We start from the raw sequence: 26096 nt of genomic DNA on the forward strand, positions 1-26096 counted from the left end.
AGACTTAAAACTCTTAACATAAGCATTAAATGAAACGTCAATGGAGATATTGAACGGGGAAAAACACATCCGGATCCAGAGCCATTAAGAAAGTGGGCGGTCACTGTTGAGCTCTATTTGCATTATAAACGGGAGGTGCCGAGTTTGAAAATCGATGGCAGGTTGGGTCTATAGAGTTGCATTATGGGATATATAGGACCTAGTGTTTTTTGGAGCTTGAACCATACTAGAGGCTATAAATCGGGATATCACAGGCTCTGTGGCTTCAATTTCTTGTATTTTTTAAAATACAAAATAGCTTATTTTAGAGTAAATCAAATGATCTAGATTTTACCTGAAAAACTTTAATTACATAAAAAGGATCCTTTAATGACAACACTGAAAGCAGAAGGTCATTTAAATAAAACCAGCGCCAAAAACCTGGTGGATTAGATGTTCCTGTGTAGTAAAAGCAAACATAACTTAAAAGGTTTTGCTTGTATCTCTGAACATTGTGTGAGTAAAAGTGCGTAATAAAACTAGTTAAATGAATCACATTGTTTTTTTGGATGCCTATGAAAACAGGTGCGGAAGGAGCTGAAACTGTTAACTGTTAACTAATTCATCAATTAGTTGATCAACAGAAAATTAATTTTTGATAATCGTTTTTAAGTTCAGCTTCTCAAATGTGAGGATTTGCTGTTTGTCTTTGATTTATGTTTTTATACATGTTAGTATGTCTGGGTTTTGGACTGTTGGTTGGACAAAACATCATCAACAGCATCATAAAGACATGATGTAATAATGGAAGAAAATAATCAATGCATGTGTCTGTAAGAAAAAAAGAATCATGAGTTGCAGTTCTACAAGTCACTGATTGCAATATGAGTGAACCTGAATATCTAAACTGAACCACTTCCCTTTGGTATAATAACAAAACATGTGCATATAATAACTTTTTTGATCGTTTATCATAACATATGCAATTTTGTTCATACAGTGCATCAGGAACACACCAGCTCTCTGTTATGTTTTAATGGGACTAAACAGCACATTGGAGATGTTTGAGTGCTACAGAAAAAACTAAACCAAAAAGTGCTTCTCAAGCAAAAGTTAGGTCGGATAAAATAAAACTCATGTACTCTTACACGGATCAGCTTCGTGCTTTTCTGGGTCTTTAAAAATCAGGTGTGGCTGCCATTACATCACACTTTAATTAAAAGGCATTGCTGGACGGGGCCTTCATGAGGTATTTGGGAGAGATCTTCAGGTCTCTGAGGTTTTCTACAAGGCCTCAAACTCATCAATCCTCTGCTTGGTTTGTCCCTGACGGATCTGACGCAGGGTCTTGTACTTGTCGCGGCCGGCTCGGACGTTCTCTGCGTGGAGCAAATCGTTCTGGGTCTTCTTGGTGTCGTCCCGCGCTTCTGCCAGCTCTGAGCTCAGGTCCTGTGGAGGGAGGGAATCATTAAGCCACAAGGACAGAGTTTTACACTGTATTCAATGTTAGATATGCTTAAATTGGTACATTTCTTCCAACTGTTTCCAGTGCATTACAAGACTTCTTGTGTGCCATCATTTACTTTAACTACTTCTCTATCAGTTATTCATTTCCCGGAATTTTAAAGGACAATTCCAGCGCAAAACGAACCTAGGAGTTAATAACAGATGTGTACCCACTTGGCAGTTCTCTGGGACATGTTTTCATGCTAATCGAATGTGTTTGTAGCTTGAAACAAGCTAGCACGGACCGCTGATTAGCTTACAACGCTAGTATTCCGGGCACAGGGAAAGTACAAACAAATCGCTATTTAGACCACTAAAAAGGCTCAAAATATCACCACACTTCAACGGTAGCATAATGAGGGTCCCTAAATGTTAACCGAAGCATTGAGAACTTTGTAAGTGTACAGACGGTTTATTAAAAAGATAGTTTAGAAAGACAGTTGCGTTCTCGTATACAGGCGGCCGCCGTCTTGGGAGCTACTGTAAGGATGTAAGGAGCATGAGCAGCGGTTTGTAGGGAGTTGATGTAATTGTAGAGAAATTGTAATCTATATAGTATATGGAGGTATATGAATTTTTTGTGGAAAAAAACATATTAGACACAAATTATCATTCAAAGGAGTATTTTTATAAACATATCTGGATGGGGATCTCCAGGCTTTGAGCTGTAAAACTGGCATAATCCCCAGTTACAGCAGCTTGTTGTATATCTTTACAATCAGTTTCCTCTAATACCCTCCAATCACTATTTCTATCACTCCCCAAACTGAGAATTGACCAGGGCTAAAGTATTTCATTATGTCGGGTCTACCATAGCTGCTCCATGATGGAAAACATCATAACCACGATTATTATTTGGTCAATATTGAAATCAGGATTATTCAACACGATTACTCATTGTCTTTTGGAAAGATGTTAAAATTATAGAACCCCAGTAAAAACACCTTGAACTGTGAAATTTCCCTTAATACTTTTGCCGTTTGAACGTTTTTTTTCTCTCTCGATTAATCTGTCTTTGTGATCATTAGGAGCCAAAATCGTAATCATAATTATAACTTTGATTAATGCAAAGCCCTATCTGGGGTAGATTGTGTTTTTTTTCTTGATATATATATATTTTTTAATCATTGTCATGTACTTTTCACAAATCAATTTAAATCCACTGCAAAAACATGGAATATGAGTTCCACTGTGTAGAGGACTATTTACCAAAACTGTGGTTGATAGCAAAACTACAAAAAAATGTGTCAAAAAATAAGATGTTTTTATGCACACCCCAGCTGAAATGAGCTGGTGGTGGTTATGTGGGTAGTACCCTGGGACCCTGAACTCACCTTCAGCCGTTTCTGCAGGCGCTCGTTCTTCTCGGCCTCGGTGAGTCGCTCCTCCTCCTGGCGGTGGTCACCAAGGCCCTGCGTCTGCAGCTCGGCGCTGTAGGTGCTGTTCTCCTCGCTGTGCTCGTGGTCGCTCTCGTTATCCGAGGAGGAAGAGGAGGAGGAGGAAGGAGCAGGTATTTTAAGAGGAATTGAGTTAGAAGAGCTCATCACAGTGTGCAGCTCCTCTTTCGTCTTAATCAGACTCTCCTCCACTTCCTTAGCCTGGGACCAAGAGGAGAGGTTTCTTTAGTTTATTTGACAGGGACAGAACAAAACAAACTGTAAAAAAGGTCTCCACAAATCAGGCTATGATGGATATTAGTGTCTTTTACTGTGCTGTAGTACAACAGCCGATCTAAACATACAGACTGTTAAGTACTGGCATGTGTTTAGTATCAGTAGAACTGTGACCAGTCTATGGGCAAATGAAACCAGCAGGCAGAGCTGGGCTCTGATCTCAGGTTTTAACTTAGCTTTAAAAATATAACAGCTTTGACTTGTCTTCGTCTTTTTCACTCATGGATGTTGGTTAGATTTATTTATTCAATGACTCTAAGCTTTATTTGTCACATGCACAAGTAATATGTGTGATGGAATGCAACGTGGTGTGCTCAAGGGTTTAGTGTGAAAGATAAGGATTAGAATAAATAGATATTAAAAAAGGTGCAAATATGAAATGTGCAGGGCAATGCAAAGAATTTCATATGGATGTATATTTTTCTTACATTACTGCAAGCAATTTAAGGGACTTTCCCTTTAGAAAACTGTGAGTGTGACGGGCATCAAACTATTATTGATGGGTTAGTCAGTATCATGTATGGACTGAACCAGCTGGATGATAAACTATAAAAAAAAAAAAATACAAAGTTCCCAGAGATCTCTGCTGATCTTTGAACTGCTCTTTGGCCAGTTTTGTCCACAACAGGACTCAATTTAAGGTAACACTTTAACTTTAAGTCCCGCTTTTTGATTCATTTATAAGCACTATATAAACATAGAATATGTATAACACACTATAATCCAATTGTTTGCAGCTATTATTAATGTACAGTATTCATCAGCAATTATAACTTATCCTAAGAAGACTTATTTTCTTAAATTTATTCTATTTATTACAACTCTGTTTTACTAGATTGTCATGCGCACAGGAGGGGAAACACACAAATTAACACTTATATCTGTGTACAAAAACATGTGTGTTACTGCTTCTAAATGCTTATAAATGCTCCAGTCTCTAATTAATCCCAGATAGCTGGTGAAGAAAATCTAACGGGTTTTTTTTGTACTATTGTAAGAGATATAAAACACACAAGATAAAAAAAAAAATGCACACAGTTCATATAAAAAAAGAGACTTGTGATCGCTCAAAATACAACCAACTAAAAAGGTGACGAGTAGGAAATACAGTACGTTCTGACATTTTCCTGGTAATCTTTGAGACTTGAAGGAGCCCATGCAGGTACATCCTTTGATCGCTGGCGTGTTGGAACCTCACCTTGCTGTGCCATGACTCAGCCTCTTCCTCCTTTTCTTTCTTGGCCTCCTCCAGCAGAGTGATCCTGGCGCTGTACTCGGCCAGCTCTGCGGTCTGCATGGGGAGGCACAAACCGACCGTGTCGTTAAAAAAAATAAATAAAATAGACTGCCGATTACCTCGGCAACCTCATTTATCTGGACACCGAGTCGTTTTATGAATGGATGGACGACTAGAATTCCCCATTTATTTGATAATATATGATAACATGAAGTGATAAATTATTGTAGTACTTCTAATTCCAGTACATTTACCTGAAAGCTGTAGTCACTACCGACTTTAGAAATTCAGACTTCACATTTAACTTCCGAAAAGCTTATAAAATGTCATGAAAACATAAAAGTGGCCTTGTTTTAGCTCAATAACATAATGAATATTTTATATTTTCTAAAGAGCTTTAAAGTGAGAACGAGTCAAAGGGAATGTTCTCACGCTGTAAGAGGAACTAAATCCCAGGAAAGCAGGAAAATCCCCCCACACTAAAGGATGTATTAGTTCAAACGGCAATCAAAACAGTTAATATGCGTTTATCCGAATGTAGGAGGTTTATGTGTAATGAGTGTTTTTTTTCCCATCACGACTTTTTCTCACGTGAAGGGATTTGAGTACTTCTTGGACCGTGGACTCACCAGATGCTCCTGGCTCTTCATCTGGTCCTCAGCTTGCCTGGCCAGCTCCTCCTTGGCTATTATGGCCTCCATCCTCTCAGCCTCCAGCCGGGCCGCCTCCTGCTCCACCCTCCTCCTCTCCTCCTCCAGCCTCATGGCCCTGTCCAGCTGCTCCTGAAGCTCTGCAGGACAAATTCAGTGAAACACCAGACTAATCTATCATGTATTTTACAGGCAGAAAAATTCCCTAGTCTGATTTTTGCTGCAGTCTGGAACAATTATAAATCTGTAAAATAATACATATGTATTGCATAAGGCAGTGGTTCCTGACTATTTTGGTTTAAGGCTCTGACACACCAACCCGATGGCCGACCATCGGCAGAAAAGGCAGTCGTACTGATCAGTCTCCCCGAGTTGGTTCAAAAGATGTGCCTCGGAACACACCGAAGCGACACTGACTTGAGCGTACGTTCTGCGTGTGCGCAAGACATAATACATCTCCATAACAGCACACAGCCCTAATCTGTATTGTCGCCCAAAAAATGAAAACCGGCAGCTGATTGGAGGAACGCATCACTTGGGTCTGGCTGCTGCCGGATTTTTACAACCGAGCATAATGGCGGCTTCGTTCTGAATACGATCTCATATTGTACTAAGATAGTTCACCGAAACGTGTTTCTGAAAACATTTTAAGCGAGAAATAGGCCATACAGTTGCTGAATCTGTCTTCATTTCAGATCGACAAAGGTCAGTTTAAAAGATTTTCGTCAGATTTTGAGAGGCGTTAGTCAGGCTCATCCCGCTCGTCATTTCCGGGTTAGCGCTCCACCAATCAGATTGGTCATGGAGTCCGACTGCCCGCCTTCCGATTCAACAAGTCAAAATGAAGGCCGACGGCTCCTCAGACTGACGACAGAACAGAAAACACCGAACAGACTCGAGTCACCAACCTCGCCAGACTGTCCGACGGCCGATAATCAGGTTGGTGTGTCAGGGCCTTTATGGAACCTTAATTTAAAGCAGGGTCTACTTCATGATAAGAATTGTGAGCAGTGAGGGATTCCTTTCTTCTCAGGTTGTTACATTTTAAAGAATGTTAGAGCCATAAGGAGGTCAAATATGTGTGTATATCTCACAAGAAAAAAAGCCAAAAATGTATCAAAAAGTCATAAAACATACATTATATTATATTTTTTAATAATTTGGGGACCCTTTCAGATTTTTAGGTACCTCTTTTGGGACACCTACTGTAGGTTGGGAACCACTGATTTAAAGCATATGAGCAAATGTGTTTTCCCAAATCAGACCATCTTGTAGCCTGTGACTGTTTTTTCTTTGCAGAAATAGCATTTTTTTCTTTGTCCGCTGAATGCATGTTGCCACCATTTTCTAGTGCAGGAAGCGGTATTCTCATTTGATTTATAAAAACACTCAATTGTATCAAAATGTATATTGCCCAGAAATCAGCCACAATCATTATTAGACGCCTGGCTAGTTATTGAAAGTTAATGTTTTATTTTAAAGGTCCCATGACATGCTGCTTTTTGGATGCTTTTATATAGGCCTTAGTGGTCCCCTAATACTGTATCTGAAGTCTCTTTTATATAGGCCTTAGTGGTCCCCTAATACTGTATCTGAAGTCTCTTTTATATAGACCTTAGTGGTCCCCTAATACTGTATCTGAAGTCTCTTTTATATAGGCCTTAGTGGTCCCCCTAATACTGTATCTGAAGTCTCTTTTATATAGACCTTAGTGGTCCCCTAATACTGTATCTGAAGTCTCTTTTATATAGGCCTTAGTGGTCCCCTAATACTGTATCTGAAGTCTCTTTTATATAGACCTTAGTGGTCCCCTAATACTGTATCTGAAGTCTCTTTTATATAGGCCTTAGTGGTCCCCCTAATACTGTATCTGAAGTCTCTTTTATATAGACCTTAGTGGTCCCCTAATACTGTATCTGAAGTCTCTTTTATATAGACCTTAGTGGTCCCCTAATACTGTATCTGAAGTCTCTTTTATATAGGCCTTAGTGGTCCCCTAATACTGTATCTGAAGTCTCTTTTATATAGACCTTAGTGGTCCCTAATACTGTATCTGAAGTCTCTTTCCAGAAATTCAGCCTTGGTGCAGAATTACAGCCACTAGAGCCAGTCCCACAATGAGCTTTCCTTAGGATGTGCCATTTCTGTGTCTGTAGCTATTGAGGAGGAGAGAGGGGGGGGCAAGGTGGAGGGTGGGGGTGTGGCCTTGACCAACTGCCACTTTGCTTGTTTGCAAGCCATGATGTCTCTCTCTCTCTCATGGGTGGGCCAAATTCTCTGGTCGGGCAAAGCAGAGAAAGGGGAGGTAACATTTCCCCTTATGATGTCATAAAGGGAAGATTCCAGATCAGCCCATCTGAGCTTTCATTTTCTCAAAGGCAGAGCAGGATGCAAGTCTTTTTTTTTTGCAGGATGGTAGGGGAAGACTCATGAATATTCATTAGGGAACTCATCCATGATTGGCTAACCCTGACATTCTTACCCTAACCATAACCAATTCCACTCCTCTTGCCTAAACATAACCAATCCCACCAGAGCAGGCAACGAGTACTAGCCATTCAGAGAGAGAGTGGGGTGGGTTCTTCCCCTACCATCCTGCAAAAAAAAATAATTCGCGAACAGGATACCCAGGGCTTGGTTTACACCTATCGCCATTTCTAGCACAATAGGCAGGCTGGGGGAACTCATATTAATGTTAAAAAACCTCATAAAGTGAAATTTTCATGCCATGGGACCTTTAAATCTGTCGAGGACCATGGGGAACACATTGACCACACAACTGAGCTATTTAAGTGACACTCCTACACTGCTGCACGACCATGCACTAATCGCAGCCATGCCTGATTGCAACCTTAAACATAACAAATTGTTAAGAAGCCATTTGATGCAGATTTAGGGAACTTTAAAAGACTTGATGGCCCTGTTAATCTCTGACCCTGGCTCGATTATTTGTAAGGAAATACAATTCTGCCCTTTGTAAATACTGAGCTGTATTTCAAGCACATAAACAGAAGAGGGCAGTAAAGCCATGCTACGTGTTTAAGTTTGAAACGATAGATCGATTAAACGAATGATTTACTTGTGTTGTTTGTTTTTTTTCCTATCTCATAATATGACCAGTATGGTCTGTAATGAGTCAGAGGTAAGTGTCTCTGTCACACCTCTCTCTGCTCTCTTGGTTGTCTCTTCAAACTGGTGGAGCTTCATCATCAAATTCTGCTTTTCTCTCTCCATCTGCTCCTTCTCTCTCTCCATGGTCTCCCTCTTCTTCTTCTCACTCTCCAGCTGATCCCTGCAGAACACATTAACCAAAAAGTGATCACACATATTAATCACAGCCTGAATTCAAATCCTAATGCTTAAAGACCATTACAATAACACGTGTGACTTTTTATTTTTTTATTTTGATAGCCCTTCCCCCTACCTCTCCATCTTTTTCTGCAACCTCTCCTGTTTGGCCTGAGCCTTCATCTGCTGAACCTCGATGGTGTCCGTCTTGCGGCGGCGCATGTACAGGTCATGGTTGCCCATGCACAGCTGCAGGATGCGCTTGTTGACTCGCAGTCGTGGAGCGTAGAAGACGAAATCCTTGAGAAAAAGCAAACATCAAGTCTGGGGCAGTTTGGTTTGGCTTCATATGTTTCCAAAAAAGCATTGAGCTGCTTAGGCTACATCCAAAGTTTGTCAGCTATACTTGCGGTTACATTTTTATTTTTTAACCTCTAAACAAAATGTTTAAATCAGAAATTCTTCCACATGTATTTGACAAAAAGGTTCCTCAAGGTGTATGCTTAATTTCGTTTATATCAAGGATATGATTGTGAAAGAGAAAAGGTATTTGAAATAACTTTGCAGTTATTATTTCGTTAGTATTTTATATTTATGTCAGAGTCGGTTGTCTTTCCACAGATACCTAAAAAGACCCTAAAAGTTACATACAAGTGTAACTGAAAACTTTGCATATGTGCGTTTTCAATACGGTTTGTACAACTTTAATCCCCATTCTTTTTCTGCAAACATACATCCAACTTATCTCTACACATTTACATACACGTGAGATGCTCACGATGCGGGGAGAGAGTAAGACTTGTGTGAAATACTTACAGGAGCTTTCTTATCTATAGGCTTGATAGTGAATTTCTTATCGCTGAAAGAAATGTTTCTAATTTCATTCCAGGGGAATCCAATCTTTGGAGTCAGCCTGGCGGACGGATGGAGACAAATGGGTGATCAGACAAACTCTAACAGTTATGTTTAAAAAAAAAAAAGTGGAGCTTTGTTTTTATAGAATAATAAACGGAAAAGTCTTTGCACTGAACATACTGACACGTGGTATCTAAGCAACATGCCAGTGTTGAAGTTGTAGTGGAATAAAGAGAATTAGGTCAATGGCCCTTTAAAAACAGCAGCCACGCGGTCAACTGTGTTCTTTAAAACTTGACCGATTGGAAGGGAAGGTAGCAGGGGTCGATGGCTGCTCGTGTGTTGCCCCCCCGTCTACAACTGGATGTCATCAAATCGATAAACACTACACGTATCATGTTAGGAGATAGGCTCATATAAGTAAGTACTGTACGGTATAACTGTACCAGGACTTACCTGTCCTCCTTCTCATAGATGTTCAGTCCCAGAGCGTCGACTCCCAGCCACAGGTCCGAGCCCTTCTTGTTCTTGATCTCAAAGTAGTTGACGCCGTACATTTCCAGGTCCTGAGCGATCTTCAGGTACTCAATCATCGCCTCTTCCCTGTTCAGGTTGACATGAAAAAATACACACAGATTTCACCAGTTTATGATATAATTTCCTATTCAATTGATAAATGTATCTTTTACTCAAATAGGTCAGACAAAAGAGCTTTTCAGACGGCTTCCCATAACCTGCTCCATTTAAATCTTATTCCAAGTTCGTAAAATACACAAACTTATGTATAACAAATATATTATTGAATCTGTCATCTTCTCTTTTTTTTTTACTTGCAAAGTGACATTTACAAGATATAGTGTATGACAACATAGTTATTTAGTAAAATAGCAAACAATACACCAGGAAATTTAGATTTTTATTTCTTTGTTGTTAAATATTAACCCTGTGATATTTACAAATGTCTAAGGCTAAACCTAAATCGATCCGTCAAGGGATTCACAAAGGTTCACATTCAGTATATTTATTCAATACTGGATTCCTACGTACTTGCAATGTTCTGGTTCACTAAATTGTCTGTTATCTATTACTAAGTCAACCTGCACATCACTGTTTGCACACACACTGCGCTCCTCTCTCCTCTCTCTTTCCATCTGTGTGCATCCATGTCCCAGAAATGCTTGTTGGGGAGCTTATTCCCCAGAATCCTTATGTTTCTTTCGCCCAGCAGTTTTCCTTGGATTAGGGTGGCAACTAAATCATGGTTGCAGCTGTCGCTGTGGTCCTGCTCCGCGCCCTGCTATGCACTGCTACACCCTGCTACCCTCTGCAGTACCCTGCTACACCCTGCTATGTCCTGCTACACCCTGTAACGCCCTGCAGTGCCCTGCTATGCCATGAACTACTACAACTACTATTTCTAGTCACTGTTCCATTATCTTTATTGTGACTGTTATTGCCACTGTTCATCACACCCCCAACCAGCACCGTCAGACACCGCCTACCAAGAGCCTGGGTCTGTCCCAGGTTTCTTCCTAAAAGGAAGTTTTTCCTCGCCACTGTCGCACTAAATGCTTGCTCTTGGGGGAATTACTGGAATTGTTGGGCCTTTGTAAATTATAGAGTGTGGTCTAGACCTACTCTATCTGTAAAGTGTCCTGAGATAACTCTTGTTATGATTTGATACTATAAATACATTTTTATTGAATTTGCCTCCACCCAGAGACTGCAGATAAAATGTACACTTAAATATTTCTAGTGCAATAAATGAATGTGTATTGTTCTTCTTTAATAAACAATAAAGTGAAATAAAACAAATCCATTTGAATTCTGTAAAATGTTCAATCAAATCGTAGAGGTGCTTTAAAGCCAGATGACTTAACTTATGTGGCAATTACAGGATAATGACACAGTAAACTTTTTGAGATTAAATGAAATAAATGTTGACAGTAGTGTAATATTAGTACAAGTAGAGAGGAGTCATAAAGTATGGCAGCCTGACTCAGTGATGTCAGTTATATCACAATATCTATCTAAATTTAGCTAGCACAGCTCAGTGTAATAGTGTAATTAGTATTCATCACTTACTTCAGCATTGATTGGTGCTCCTTGTGCCAGACCTGGATCCTCTCCTCCCACTGCTCCTTGGACAGCTTGTGTTGTTCCAGCACTCTGATGGGAGAGACCAGCTATCAGCAACCCAGTGGGGAAAATGGAAACAGTCTGTGTACTGTATACCTACACATCTAAATCAAACACACGCTGCTTTCCTATCCTGTTATATCTCCTGTTGGCGATCGTGAGTATGCAATAGTACACAGGTTCATAATTGAGTCATTGAGGGAGCTATTATGATTGAATGATTTTCATTTTCCAATATATTGAAAGTAACTTTCCTTGATGCACACAAGTCCTATCTTGATAGAGGGTAGTTAATGGTAAAGTTCTTCTTCTTTGTTGGTTAACCCTTTTCAAGGCAGTTTGAACAATGTATTTTTTCATTCTTTGGCCACACAGAAATACAAAAATCAAAGCAAAGCACATATGTAGGCACTTAAAGGACAATTGTACAACATTGTAAGTGTACAGAAAAAGATAGTTTAGAAAGACAGTAGCTCCCAAGACGGCGGCCGCCTGTATACATGAACGGTACAGTCTTTCTAATCTATCTTTTTAATAAACTGTCTGTACACTTACAAAGTTCTCAATGCTTCGGTTAACATTTAGGGACCCTCATTATGCTACCGTTGAAGTGTGGTGATATTTTGAGCCTTTTTAGTGGTCTAAATAGCGATTTGTTTTTACTTTCCCTGTGCCCCAAATACTAGCATTGTAAGCTAATCAGCGGTCTGCGCTAGCTTACAAACACATTCGATTTAGAGCTGCAAAGATTAATCGATTAATCGCCAACTGTTAAATTAATCGCCAACTATTTTGATAATTGATTAGTCGGTTTGAGTAATTTTTTTCAAAAGTAAACATTCTTTGATTCCAGCTTGTTAAATGTGAATATCTTCTAGTCTCTTCTCTCCTCTGTGACAGGAAACTGAATATCTTTGAGTTGTGGACAAAACAAGACATTTGAGGGACGTCATCTTGGGCGTTTGGGGAAACACTGATCCACATTTTTCACCATTTTCTGACATTTTATAGACCAAACAACTAATCGATTAATCTAGAAAATCATCAACAGATTAAATCGACTATGAAAATAATCGTTAGTTGCAGCCCTAAATCGATTAGCGTGAAAACATGTCCCAGAGAGCGATCGAGTGGGTACACATCTGTAGGTTCGTTTTGCGGCGGAATTGTCCTTTAAAACACATGAAACAAGTTGCTGCTCTGACATAAAACAGTCCTTTCATGCACTGGTGCTCCCTAATAGAACATATCTAAATGGAAAATAAATCATTCATTAACTAATTTCACATAGTTACTGTACTGTACGGAGAGCTCATACAAAACATTCCACAGGTTTTACACCAAGGAGCATACAATCCTCTTCTTCATTATCTATCACACAAGCTATAAACATATCAAACATATCCTGTTTGCCCTTAAATATACGACTAACCTTTTATAACAGAAAACTTAGCAGCATATGACTCGCCCACTGTTTACATAATTAATACTTGGCCCGTTTCCAAAACAGTGCAATGTGTCTTATGGCGTGCAGAAAACAAAAAATGTATTAATTTATTTAATTTATCATTATTCATTCCCTTTAAATACAGTTGTTTTCTTCTGGGTACAAGTTCAGTTATTCTTTTTGTCAATCTTTTATTGGAATGCCATTGACCTTTTCCTCTATCCCCTCTGCTATCTATCTTCCTATCTCTTCCTGGGTCATTTTCGACTTTATCACTTTTTACCTTGTGTGTTTCTTGAATATCTATATTATTAAATACATGTATTACCAATTCCACGCAGTGTTTAAGCTTATGGCGATTGACTGTTTTTAGCTGTGTGATTAACAGTGTTTTCTCTTTCTACTCCAATTGTGTGTGTGTATTCGCCGCTGCATTCATTGCACTTGCAGGGATTGAAATGTTTCTGTTCAACAGGTGATCTCGGGCAGTAAAGTAAATACCAGAGAAATGACCACCAGCTACAACATACATTCTCCTACCAACTCCCACTCACCTCTTGGGCAGCAGGCGCTCGGAGGACAGGTAACCTGGTTGATGCGCTGACTTGTCCTGCTCTCCGTACTTGGCCTGGACAGCATAAGAGGCCAGCAGCACAGCGGTCTCTGGAGGGCAGTAGATTTCCTCCCCCAGAACGTCCTCCTTCACCTGAAGGTAGAAGAGCCTCCGGGTGACGTCCTGGATCAGCTCCTCGGCCACGTCCTCCGGGTAAAACTTGGCCCTCAGCTTGAACTGCAGGGGAGTCTCCTTCTTCACATCCTGGGCCATCACCTGAGCAGAGAAAAGCAGATGTGATATAAAATATCCAAATAAAATATGAAGAAAACGTGAAATGGCAGTATTTATTCACAGTATGGCGGAGTACAGTAGAAAATATAGAGTAGAATACAGTACAATGGAGTGTAATGGGGTACAGTAGAACATGGTACATTTAAGTAGAGGGAAGCAGGATACAGTAGAATACCGTTAAATAGCAAGGTTATGACAGAACAGAGCAAGACAGTACAGTAGCCAAGATACATTGAGATAGAAAGAACATCTTGAAGTAAATGAGAGTACAGCAGTTATTCCCAATCATGGGTACTTGCAAGGGTTGCCAGGAGGCACCAGGGAAGATTACAGAGCAGCTTAAGTACACATGTATATCCACATATTTGTGTTTAGAAAAAACAAAATGTGTGTATGTATAAATGTGTATATGTATACTGTATATCTGCATCTGCATATGTATGTATGTATGTATGTATGTATGTTATGTATGTATGTATGTATATATATGTTTATATATATATATATATATATATATAAGTGAAGAATAAAAAATGAGAATCAGTTACTGGAATTTTTAAAGTTATGTTTGCTGAGTATTTTGCTGAAAGTCATAAAATGGCTGTGGTAGAAATACTTGTACTATTAAAATGAAAGAAAAAAGAAACCGAAACATAACCAATGCCAGGATCGATATGTCTTATATGAAAAAAGCATTGTTACAATATAAACGTTTGTACAAGTAATGGTGTAAAATAGCCTACAGCAAGGGTCTTTTTTAAGCCAAGGACCCCTTAACTGAAAGAGACACGGAGCAGGTACCCCCTACTACATAGACTGTATAAAATGAACTTGCATATTAAACTGGGACTACAATAATGTGTGGGCAGCCTAAAGCCTTTTTACATACATTTTTAGTACATAGTAATAAAAATAATAATTGTTGGCATGATTTTTTAAATCATGTTTTTTGGAATCTTACCTATAGGCCAGTAAGCCTACCATCATCATGTGTTTTTTTCTTCACAAATAGGCTGATTTATATTTGCTCATCATATGTTGGATTCATGTTAAGACATTTTATTTTTTGACACAACTTTCAAAACATTATACAAATTGTTATACTGTACATTATACCATAATTTGGCGGCCCCCCTGCAGTAACTCGGAGGACCCCTAGGGGTCCTGGACACCCTTAACACATTTGGGGTCAGCAGTAGAGTGGAACATATATAGTAGAGTATAGTTAAAATAACTAAGTAAGATTACGTTTATTCACTTCTATTAGAATATTCTAGGATATAATTGAGTACAGCCAATAAGATAGAAAGTTAAAGAATATATTAGAGTACAGTAGAATATGGTACAGTTACTGTAAGAAGAGCAGGATATAGTGGAGGATGATGAACAAGAAGAAAACAACATGTTAAATGGCATCACAATGACTCTGTGAAACTGCAGATTTACCTTTTTTTCAGAGTTCAGCCAGGTGATGAATCCTTTGGCGTCGACAAACTGCAGCCCAAAGTACCAAATCTCACGCAGTCCGATGGTCCTGGCAACCTAAAACACAAAGAGAGAGGAATGGCGACGTGATAACAGAAGAAATGTAATAAAAACAGAATCTCTCACCTATACTCTTCTTCCTTCATTTTCTTTATTCATCACACTTCTAATATTCTGCCCCTGAAGAAACTACCTTTGGACAAGATGTGATTTATAGCACACAGCAGGGTTATGCACAGACTGTACATCAGTCTCACCTAGTCTCATAATGTCGCTCTGAACAACTACAACAGTAGCTGAGGTGGTGATGAATATACTTTAAAGCCTCAAGGACCCCTTTATCATGGAGCTGCCTTCCTGTCGAGGACAAAGGTTTAGGTAATTACACAGTAAGCTCCAGGGAAAGAGGACGTCATACTGCTGGGTGGTGTCATCACCATTCAGTACAAGTTATTGATAATTTAGCTTTTGGGTGAGTGTATTAATAAGTAAACTGTTCAGGTATAAGACACATGGCGTTAAGAGGAACATAAAAACATCCATCTCAAGTTAAAAATATGACGTCAACATAATTGGAGTTGTGTGGTTTTCATTTGACAACAGAAATGTGTAATTAGTTGCATGTACTGCACACTTTTTAAACAGACAATATAATATGCATTGTATTCAAATTGTTTTTACCACCAGGATACATTTAAATAAATAATAATCAATAAATAATTGTGTCTGGCAATGGCTGGGAGTGCTACTACTTTACATGATTGAAAAAAACTCTCAAGACTGCTCATTGATATAATACCACTAGTGGCGGAAAGGAACTAAGTACATTAAGTAAAAAGGTATTTTGAGGTACTCACACTTTATTTAAAAGGGCTTTCGTTTTATGTTACTATATACTTAGTCTATCACATTTCAGAGGGAAATGTTGTGCATTTACTCCACTGCATTTATATGACAGCTGTAGTTACTTTGCTGATGAAGATTTTACATTCAAAACATCAGCTTATAAAAAACACATTATTATGGATTAAACTACCCACTTCCATATAAATGCAGCAGCAACAATAACCCAATAATTTAATAAAAGTATAGCCATTACGGGGGCCATTTGTCTGCATAACAAATTCTTTTAGTTTTAATACTTTGAGTACATTTTGCTGAAAATACTGAATGCAGGACTTCTGAACACGTCTTCCTCTATATACAACAGCCTCAGGTAGGGTCTACTGCCTGCCTTACTACAGATACTTTGCCAGTAAAGTTTATGGTTAGAAATCGGGGTGTAACGATACATCGATATGGACTGATATATCGATTTAATGATCAATGATCCAATATCATTGATGCAAAGTGAAAATATTGGTACATATCATCATCTTTAAGATGTATCTTAATAAAGATGCATCTTTATTGTGAAATTCACACTTTATTTTTATTATTTTTAATAATAACAATAATCGTGTATACTTTATTAATCCCGCAAGGGGAAATTACAATGTTTTCACTCTGTTGTTATTACACACAGGCCTGAATTACACACACATGCTCAGGATACATGCACTAATGGAGAGATGTCAGAGTGAGGGAGCTGCCCATGGAAAGGCTCCCTGAGCAGTTGGGGGTTCGGTGCCTTACTCAAGAGCACTTTGGCAGTGCCCAGGAGGTGAACTGGCACCAGCTACCAGTCCACCACCATACTTTGGTCCGTACTGGGACTTGACCCTCCGTTTCCCAACCCAACTCCCTACTGACTGAGCTACTGTCACCCCCAGTAAAAACAATAGTTTGTTTTTTATTGAAGTGGCTGGAAGAGCTTAGTTATAAAATTGTTCAAATCATATTTTAGTTGCTTTTTGTAAATTGATATAAATGGACGCGATTGTGTTAAATGGGCATATGATATCGTCTCATATCGAGAGCATTTCCTGAACTGAATCAAATTAAAATTGTACCATGGCAGACTTTGTAATACCAGCAAATATCATATCGTTGTCTAAAGAATTGATATATAATATCGTATTGTGGTAAAACTTGTGATTTACACCCCTAGTTCGACATGAACAGAACTTCAGGTGCCACTATACTTTATGTTCAAAAAGACTGAACAATGATAAATCCTATAAATCTGTCTTATCGTACTGTAACATACAGACCTGGTCAAAGAGCTGCTTCCCTGTGGTGTTGGTGTGGAAGGAGAACTCCAGCTCCGCGTCCATCGTGGTGACGCGTACGTTGATCTGCAGCAAAAAAAAAGTTAATTAAGTCACATGATGACCGGGATTTGGATACACATAAATCTTTATGTCCATTCAGTTTAAGCATTGAGCTGTTTGTACTTGTATAAATGAATATATATGAATCCATCAACCCTGCATTTCCCATACTTTTTCAGTATGCCCACATCTTTAATTTTGCAGAAATATTGCTTGCTTAATTTGCTTTGGATGGTTACATTATGAAACTACTTTTTTCATAGTGAAATACAGAAATAATAAGGTCAGTTGTGTAAAGGATGCCATTAATGTGGAGCTGTGAAGTGGATTGTTCATAAACCATAATTGCTCACTATCTCATCAGACTTTGGACTACTCTTGCGAGGTGTTACAAGGTTGAACATACACAGATTAAAATATAAAAATACTCCGTGCTTGCCAAGTTGCCTTTAGACTTACCATTGTTAGTACTTTTTTTTTATAACAGCAGCAATTCAACTGGCACATACATCTGACTTTCAAGTGTTTCCAGAACAAATTTCCGAAAACAAAAGGGTTATTCTCAATATAACAAACATATGACGACTGAATGACCCGGCCTGCAGGCCAGATTGGGCTTGTAGCAGTTACACAATCATTTTATGTAGTTACACTAGAGCACACCCTGGGTGTCATAAAGATAAACCCACTGAAACTTAGGCAACACAAACTGGAACATCCATTTATGAAAACTCCACCATGTTTCTTAACTGTTTCCATTTCCCATGATCACGTGTAAGATAACTTTTTAACTTCCTCACGTCCTGCTGATGCATTCTTAATACAGCCATGACCTTTTCTCAAATCATTGACTATTGAAATCACCATCATGGAAGCAGTAATCCATTACAAATCAAGTAGCATGCTGCTGCATTGGACTTTGAAGGGGGTTTCAATTCATTTATACTTAGTCTTGTACTTTTTGGTATCTACACAACTATCACACTATACACAGTTATACTTTACTGGTGAACTGTTCAAATTTAAGCCAAAATTCAACTCATGAATCAAGTTTTCAGCATTTTCCAGACGAACATAAGCAAGACATGCTACCGTGATTATTGTGTTTGATTTCAAGTTAGTTTAATGTCAGCTAAATGGAGGCTGACGTCAGCATGTCCTCTTAAGAAAGGCTTTCTCCTTGGAGAGTCAATATACACACAGAACTGCAGTCGTAATGGACGTATGTTGGCCTTTCTTATCAGTTTTCCTACAGGCTGATGCTGAATATTTAACTAACTCCAACTGAGGGCATTTAGGACTTACAGCAAATAAATGCATTAGGGTCTCTTGTGTTTTTCATTGAAAATTGATTATTGCTGATTGTCTTACAAAATCAAGGGAGGGAGAATAAAGCAGTTGAACCATACAGTCATGACTTGTTGGTAAAATTCACTCTTTACATTTACAAAACCACTCCAGCTAGTAAGCTAGTTACCATGATTATTATCAAATATGCACGGCCACACGGACAGCATACAGCCCAGTTCTGGCCTTGAAGTGGAATTTTAGAAGCATTTCTTTCTGCCAGGAATGTGTGCAGCATGGGTCAAACTCTACATGTGGTTAATGAGTAAATGCCAAGAAGGAAAGGTGCCTTTTAAAAAAAGCTTGGTGTGACTAAAACGATCAAAATATACGTGATTGACCCTTAAATTTGCTTTATGCTCAATGGTTTTTCTCCGCAGCTATTTAGACAACATTTCAACAGATGTATCTATAAACCCACCAACCCCCTTTCATACGTGGACCAGGAAGAGACATTTCATTGACACATTTAATTATCTTGTCAACAAAATCATGAGTCTTACTGTTTTGGGCATCTTGGTTCTGGTTGGTGGGCGAGCTCCAGCAGAGGAAAAGTGTTTCCGAGGCTGACCGAAGCTGCAGTGGCCGACTCTCAGCAGAATCTCCACCTGATAAAGAATGCAGATCTGCTGTCGCTGGCAGACTCTAGGGCGGGGCTTGTGTCCTTTGAACCAGGCTGTAGATCACTTACAGTGACGTGGGATGTTTAACTTGGTTCCTATCACGCAAACGGACAGACCTACCTCCAGTGGGACCACCCGGCAGAGCAAGACTTCCACCTAAAGACAATCACCTGTCTCAGCACCGGAACTGATGACCTTTGATCGGAGCACGCACGGCTATATAGGCCCGGGCGACTATTTATGTTGCCTATTTGGAGGGGACATGAGTTGAGTCATGAGCTGTCATAAAGAGATCACTCATCAAGATAACATCCCCATGGCAGCTTGGGGTCAAACTCAAGTGAAACAAACTCTTAAGAAGTTCCAGATTTACAGACTTTAATAATAATTGTACAAAAACAAAATCAAGCAGAAAACACATTTGTAATCATGTGAATCCTCACAGAGCTGCAGATTCAGTGGGTTTTAATTACATGAATAGTCTACTGGGCATGCATTCATTGAAAAATGGTATACTACAATCTAGAGCTGAAAGAATTAATGGAATAGTCAATGGACAGAAAATTAATCAGCAACATATCTGATAACAATTAGTCATTTATCAGTCAACAAGGCCAAATATGTTGGCCTTGTTGACTGACTGGCTTTTTTTTTTTACACTTAGTAACTGTAAAATTTTGAACTAAATAAAACATTTGAAGACACTACCATGAGTTCTGAGAAACTGTGCTGGGATTTTTCACTGTTTTCTGAAATTTCATGGACTAAATGATTAAGGGACTTTTCGCTCTCTATGATAAAAATGATCACTAGCGGCAGCCCAACTGAAATCTAATTGAAGGGAATGTGAGTGCTGATGTTTAGTTAGTTTACGGCGTCTGTTCTCTCAAGCTCACTCTCCTTTTCTAGAAACATAGATGGGGTTGACTTTTAATTTGTTCGCGACAAATGTAGAAGACTATAACTTGTAACCACATATAATCCGCCGCAGCTGTATGTGGGCTAAATTGCTAAACTTGAATCATTGAATTGAAAAACTGAATCTGAATAGTATCATTTGAAATTCGTACTGTGCTCCAAAACGTAGGTCCTGATTGGCCGAAGAGGAGTCCTGTGTATCTGCGCCACTGAACTCTATCTATCGATCTGCACTCGATTGCTCTTCCTTCGTCCTTCAACTACCCGGATGTCTGTCACAGTAACTTGAAACTGACTTGTGAGACCTGAATGTGAAGATATATAGAGCGTTGAACTGTCGGTGAGGATCACATTTTATTGGACTTCAGTTCCAAACGAATGAATTCAATTTCAAATGATACTATTCAGATTCAGTTTTTCAATGCAATTATTCAAGTTTAGCAATTCAAATTCAAATACAAAATGATTCAAATTCAATATCTGGTGGCACATATATCAGCCCATAAAATCCCCCCCCTCCATTTTACTTTCTTTTTTTTATTGACTTGGATGTTTGAGCTTCACTGTGCAAAATGACGACGTATGTGCAGTTTCATACTAGAAGGATGTTTTCCACATTCATCTGCTGAAGGCATGAACTTTTTTTACATAAACATTATATTTACACGACTTAAAACATGTCTGGATGGGATCTTTAAATTCTAGCATCACTTCACTTTGTACATCCGATGTTTGTTGAAACAGCCTTATTTTAAATTTATTTCAAAAAAGATACAATAAGTACTGACATGGTTTCGTAGCAATTAAAGCTCTCACAGATAGAGGATCATGTAAAACTTTTGTTCAAGTAAATAGGACTAAAAAGTGTCTCCATTATACACTACCGGTCAAAAGTTTGGGGTCACTTATAAATGTCCATTCCAGACAGAATACCAGCTGAGATCAGTTGCATTGTTTTTTTAAATCAGGGCAGCAGTTTTCAGATTACATTATGTGTTTACATAATTGCAAAAAGGGTTCTCGACTGTTGTAGACAGAAGTGGCTGAAGAAACGCTTGAAATCCATGCTTTTTGGTCTAAACGTCATACCCAAATTAAAAGTAGTACAGCTCCCATATACGTTGCCACTCTGGGGTGTGCCTGATATCATTGGAAAGGTGATTGATGTGGGTGTGTTTGTGTATTTGAGAAGTGTTTTATTCTGTACTTTATTGGCTTTTTTCTTTGCACTTTTCAAATGGAAATAAAAAAAACGCACAGACATATCTGTAGAAAAAAAAAAATAGAAATTTTGATTTTTTCTGTAGTAAGCTGAGACATGTGGCTAATGCCCTGTGTTGTCTGTCACCTGTCAGATGTGTTTACAGCAGTCTAGTCTAATCATTTTACAGATGTATGACTTGGACGGAAATAAAAAACCTCCATTCTAGCCTCTGTAACTCTGTGAGAGTAAGGCCTAAAATCACCCTGACACTTGTAACAAAACCTTGAGTGTGTTACCTTTCCAATGATATCAGGCACACCCCAGAGTGGCAACGTATATGGGAGCTGTACTACTTTTAATTTGGGTATGACGTTTAGACCAAAAAGCATGGATTTCAAGCGTTTCTTCAGTCACTTCTGTCTACAACAGTCGAGAACCCTTTTTGCAATTATGTAAACACATAATGTAATCTGAAAACTGCTGCCCTGATTAAAAAAACAATGCAACTGATCTCAGCTGGTATTCTGTCTGGAATGGAGTGGAATGGACATTTCTAAGTGACCCCAAACTTTTGGCTCATATTAGGCATATGATTCTGGTCAAGTAAAGAGAAAAAAAAAAAAACTATATTTAGAACTATATTTTACAAAAAAGGTATAATGAGATCAAAACTCATCTTTGATTTGAAAATGAGGCTGGTCCTCTGGTTTGAAGTCTTCGTTGTAACTTCCATCCTTGGTGAGGATGCGTGACGCTGTGTAACCCACAATCGGATACTTTGCTTTGTACGTGCCTTCAAATATACTATCCAGAGACTCCAGCTGCTCTTCAGTGAGGCCCGTCTGCGGATGTAAAGATAGAAAAAAAACACAAGAACTTTAATTAGCACTTGTCATATGTTGTACAGATTGTGAAGCCCTTTAAGGTAAATTTGTCAATTGTTGTGATTTTGGGCCCTATGAATGAAATTGACTTGGCTATTACGGTTTTAGGTTTACGGTATTACTTTCATTTTTAGATTTACCGTAAGTCAACAAAAGTACATGTTTGTAGCCATAGAATAAAAGTACAGGAAGAGGCACTCTAATGTACATGCATCACTTTAATCAGTCTCAGAAAGAAGAACGTCCTGTAGTGACAACAAAACGGTTTTAGTAATTTGTTACCAAAAATCTAAGTGCTAAAGTGCTGAAAAACATTAGTTTTTACCAATCAATCATTGTTTTTCACATTTGAGTTGCAATACATTACTCTTAATATTGTCTGCTTTTTTTTACTTTATTCCAAAAGTCTTGATGAGATCAAGATCTCTTTTGCAAGAGAGACCTGAGAATACATTATACAGTATATTAACAACACAACATGGCCTGATTGATTAAAGTGTTTCAAGACTTTTCTTTCACCTGTCCAGTCCCAGTGTTTCCAATATGTCGAATATTGTTTAGGCTCCCCACCTAAATAAAATTGTGTTTGTGTTTTTTTATTTCTTCCTTTGAAAAGTCTACAGTGTGCACGTATGGGTCATTCAGACAAAACTGTGAAGTTTCAGTATTACGTATAGCTTATGAATTCTTTATTTTCTTGTTTTTCAACATGGTGCTGAACAGGTGTGCCTGTGTCTGTGTGTGTGTGTGTGTGTGTGTGTGTGTGTGTGTGTGTGTGTGTGTCACAATGTGCATTATATTGATGTACGTTTTGTAATCTGTCTTGTTGTTTTGTTAATGTTGTCATGTTTTTACTGTTGGATTTAAATTGTGCCCTGTCTAGGGACTGCAGATGTAAATTAGCCTAAGGCTAATATCTCTGGTACAATGCATCAAATGGCAACATTTATGTTAAGAATTGTACATGGTCCCTAAAAAAAAAAAAAAAAATGATTAAGAAGAATGCCATGCTGTTTTGCAGACGGCACTCGGGTGTCAGACGTCGGTGCTCCCCACCCATGGGAGTCAACCACAACAAATACATTCTCAACCTTTGAGAAACACACTAAACTTACAGTATCTGATGTCAGGTCTGCTGGGTCCAGGGACATCTTAGCCACAGCCCGAGTGGAGTCTTTACCAACCAAGGCGTTGTATGGTGCATCTTTTCCATAAAATTCTGCATTTGGTAAAATAAAATGTTTTTTTTGTTTTGTTTTGTTTTTAAATCAGTTAATTCTGAGTGGATAAATGCATGGTCTCAGTTTAGATTTCAAATACCCTGGGGAGGGACTGAAAAGTTATCTTGAATTAATAAGCACATTTAAGTTAAAAATCTTGTAAGTCATTATATAGCTTAATTTCAAAGGGGTTGAGTGGTGGGTTTTATTTACCTTTTCCCTTGGTAACGTCAAACACAACTCCTTTTACTGCCATGTAGATAGGCTGCCCCTCCTAAAACAGGGAGGGAAAAACAACAGAAAAGAGAGATACGAGATACATCGTTTTCGTTATGTACATATGCATTAGCCTGGAAACCATAGACAATATATAGCTGGAAACCCAGACCCAAATCCGAAAGATTAAAATTGTGCTCTCGCGAGAACTCTGGATTTCTTTCCAGGGTAGCCTACATATGCATGGGTGCACAGACAAACAGACACAAAAACTCACCCTGGATAATTAGCTAGGTAGTAAACTTTACCTCGCTGCCGTCGTATCTCGTCAGTTCCTCCTCAGTGAACAACCGGACAGGTTTGGTGGATGGTTTGTGTTTTAATTTAAAGTCTTCCGCTAAAGTCGAAGTAGAAAGGACAACATACAGGACACAAATTCGCGCTGTTGCCATGGTAGGGTCGCTGTTTGGACGAGTTTGATGCGGAAACTGCAACTGTCATCCACTTCCTTGTCGCTGCTCTATTGAGTTGATGCTGCATTTACCGCCATCGGATATTTTAATAGCGCCCATACAAACTGTATGGCAAAGTGTACAACAGTTCGTTTTTGGAAATAATTAGCCTAACTCCTTGAATGGTTTCATTTAAGAGCAGTATTTATATATATATATATATATATATATATAGTGTATCATCAGTTATTTCCACCCAGCAAAATATAAGGTCAAAAACCATTGAGGTGTCTTCTCCCCTGTTGTTTCATGAACGTACAGTATGTACATGTACATTAGCTTCGACTATATAGTTACTGGTCCAGTGAACTAAGACTATAATAAGGGAGGATTGTACAATCATAAAAACATAATAATTGTTCAATCCTCCCAAATTATAGTCCCAGTTTCCTGGACAGCACAAATTGTGTGCTAAGAATGCCACTTTATTGAATCCTTTATTGTTAAAGAATACAACAACAAAAATGAATCAACAAAAATAATTGGTCCACTACAGAAACACACGTGTACAGCACTTTATGTATTGCCCTTAGTACCAGACTTCATTTAAAACACATTTGGCAACCAGGATTTCCAGGATTAATAAATCCTGGCTGTTAGCCTGGTAGGGACCAGCTGCACAGAATAAATCTCCATGGTAACTTAGGTGCCTCTGCTTTTGTGCAACCAAGTCAAGGCTAAATTCATCCAGGATAACTGGAATATCCCGGCTTAATCCCTTATCCTGGTTTTGTGCAATAGCCCTCTGGTCTTAATCTAATCAACAGACGGCCCCCAGACAGAGACAACAAAAGTTCTGCCTCCTGTATGCTAAGCATAGACTGTACTAGTCTATGATGCTAAGTGACAGACATGATCTAATTAGCACAATAAGCTGCAGAGGGCAGGATTGATTGGGATGCAATTTTTCCTGCCTAACTCAGCTGCAGCGTACATTGTGAATACACCAAAACATAAAAGCACATTGATATCAAAGATTAGCATTGTTTACATTTTTTAAAACTCAACAGCAATAAACCCTTTTTTCTGATTCTGATATGGTTGAAAGCTTTCAGAAAAAAGCCTAACGTTAGTGAGTGGACCTTGAGTTGGAAATGTTTTGTCAAACTAATTATTATTATTGTGTTAACTAGTTCTTAACAATTTTGGCAAATATCTATAGGGGAAACATGCTTACGGTATGCGACTATTTTCCAAGGATGGCAAAGGCATGTCCCGCCCTCTATACTCTGCCTCTGATTGGCTTATCCTGACATTCTTAACCCTACTTACCACACCGACTCCAAGTCCTCTTGCCAAAAACTTAACCAGAGTATCTTTGACATAAGTAAATATATATTTTACAGTCATTTGACATAACAATTAAGATACCCAGCAGTGTTTAGTGTAAGTCAAATTAGCCCCACATTTACCAGCTGCAACATGAGTGGCCTACACATGAATGCATCAATAATTATAAACCATTGATATATTATCTATTATTCTGAAATGAACCATTCTGCATAAGTGAGTTTCATTTTGGCAAATTATAGTTAATAATTATGCACTTTTATACAGATTTTGAATGCAGGACAACTAGTAGCCTACTTGCAACAGAGTAGTTCTACTTTTAGCTGTAATGAAGCCATCACTCAACAGGTACAAGAGATTGACTGACATGTTAATGGGGAAAATGAATGAGGTATTTATGCCCACTTCACTTTTTTAGCTCTGTTTGTGACCTTTGAGCTTGGATCGTGGACTTTTACGAATTGTACATTAAGGCAGCACTAGGTATCAACCTAAGGGAAGGACGAAGGAAACAAGGAAACGTCGAGGATACCTGGTTTACTATTGGACGGAGGGCCTCATTA

At 38.6% G+C, this 26096-nt stretch overlaps 2 protein-coding genes across 2 annotated transcripts; both read right to left on the reverse strand.

Moving 5' to 3' along the window:
- Positions 1-340: 340 nt before the first annotated feature.
- Positions 341-18838, reverse strand: ezra (ezrin a). Its single transcript, XM_078276701.1, has 12 exons — positions 17260-18838; positions 15068-15163; positions 13329-13603; positions 11274-11357; positions 9645-9791; positions 9150-9246; positions 8470-8633; positions 8207-8337; positions 5025-5185; positions 4357-4449; positions 2820-3083; positions 341-1428 (listed from the first exon to the last, which is right to left on the reverse strand). The coding sequence occupies exons 1-12, from the start codon at positions 17320-17322 to the stop codon at positions 1264-1266; spliced, it is 1740 nt and encodes a 579-aa protein (XP_078132827.1). The 5' UTR covers positions 17323-18838; the 3' UTR covers positions 341-1263.
- Positions 18839-21873: 3035 nt separating this feature from the next.
- Positions 21874-24236, reverse strand: nenf (neudesin neurotrophic factor). Its single transcript, XM_078276704.1, has 4 exons — positions 24040-24236; positions 23729-23789; positions 23411-23514; positions 21874-22253 (listed from the first exon to the last, which is right to left on the reverse strand). The coding sequence occupies exons 1-4, from the start codon at positions 24181-24183 to the stop codon at positions 22077-22079; spliced, it is 486 nt and encodes a 161-aa protein (XP_078132830.1). The 5' UTR covers positions 24184-24236; the 3' UTR covers positions 21874-22076.
- Between the last annotated feature and the right edge of the window lie 1860 nt (positions 24237-26096).

The sequence above is a fragment of the Sander vitreus genome, chromosome 20, assembly GCF_031162955.1.
Source record: "Sander vitreus isolate 19-12246 chromosome 20, sanVit1, whole genome shotgun sequence".
NCBI lineage: Eukaryota > Metazoa > Chordata > Actinopteri > Perciformes > Percidae > Sander > Sander vitreus.

Coding starts and splice junctions, on each gene's coding strand:
- ezra (XM_078276701.1), bottom strand. CDS start 17,322: ATGGACGCGGAGCTGGAGTTCTCCTTCCACACCAACACCACAGGGAAG. Junction 9,792..11,273: donor GAGCACCAATCAATGCTGAA/GTAAGTGATGAA, acceptor CAACCTGAACAG/GGAAGAGGCGATGATTGAGT. Junction 8,338..8,469: donor TTGCAGAAAAAGATGGAGAG/GTAGGGGGAAGG, acceptor TGTGTTCTGCAG/GGATCAGCTGGAGAGTGAGA.
- nenf (XM_078276704.1), bottom strand. CDS start 24,183: ATGGCAACAGCGCGAATTTGTGTCCTGTATGTTGTCCTTTCTACTTCG. Junction 23,790..24,039: donor CGAGATACGACGGCAGCGAG/GTAAAGTTTACT, acceptor TCCCTGTTTTAG/GAGGGGCAGCCTATCTACAT. Junction 23,515..23,728: donor TGACGTTACCAAGGGAAAAG/GTAAATAAAACC, acceptor TACCAAATGCAG/AATTTTATGGAAAAGATGCA.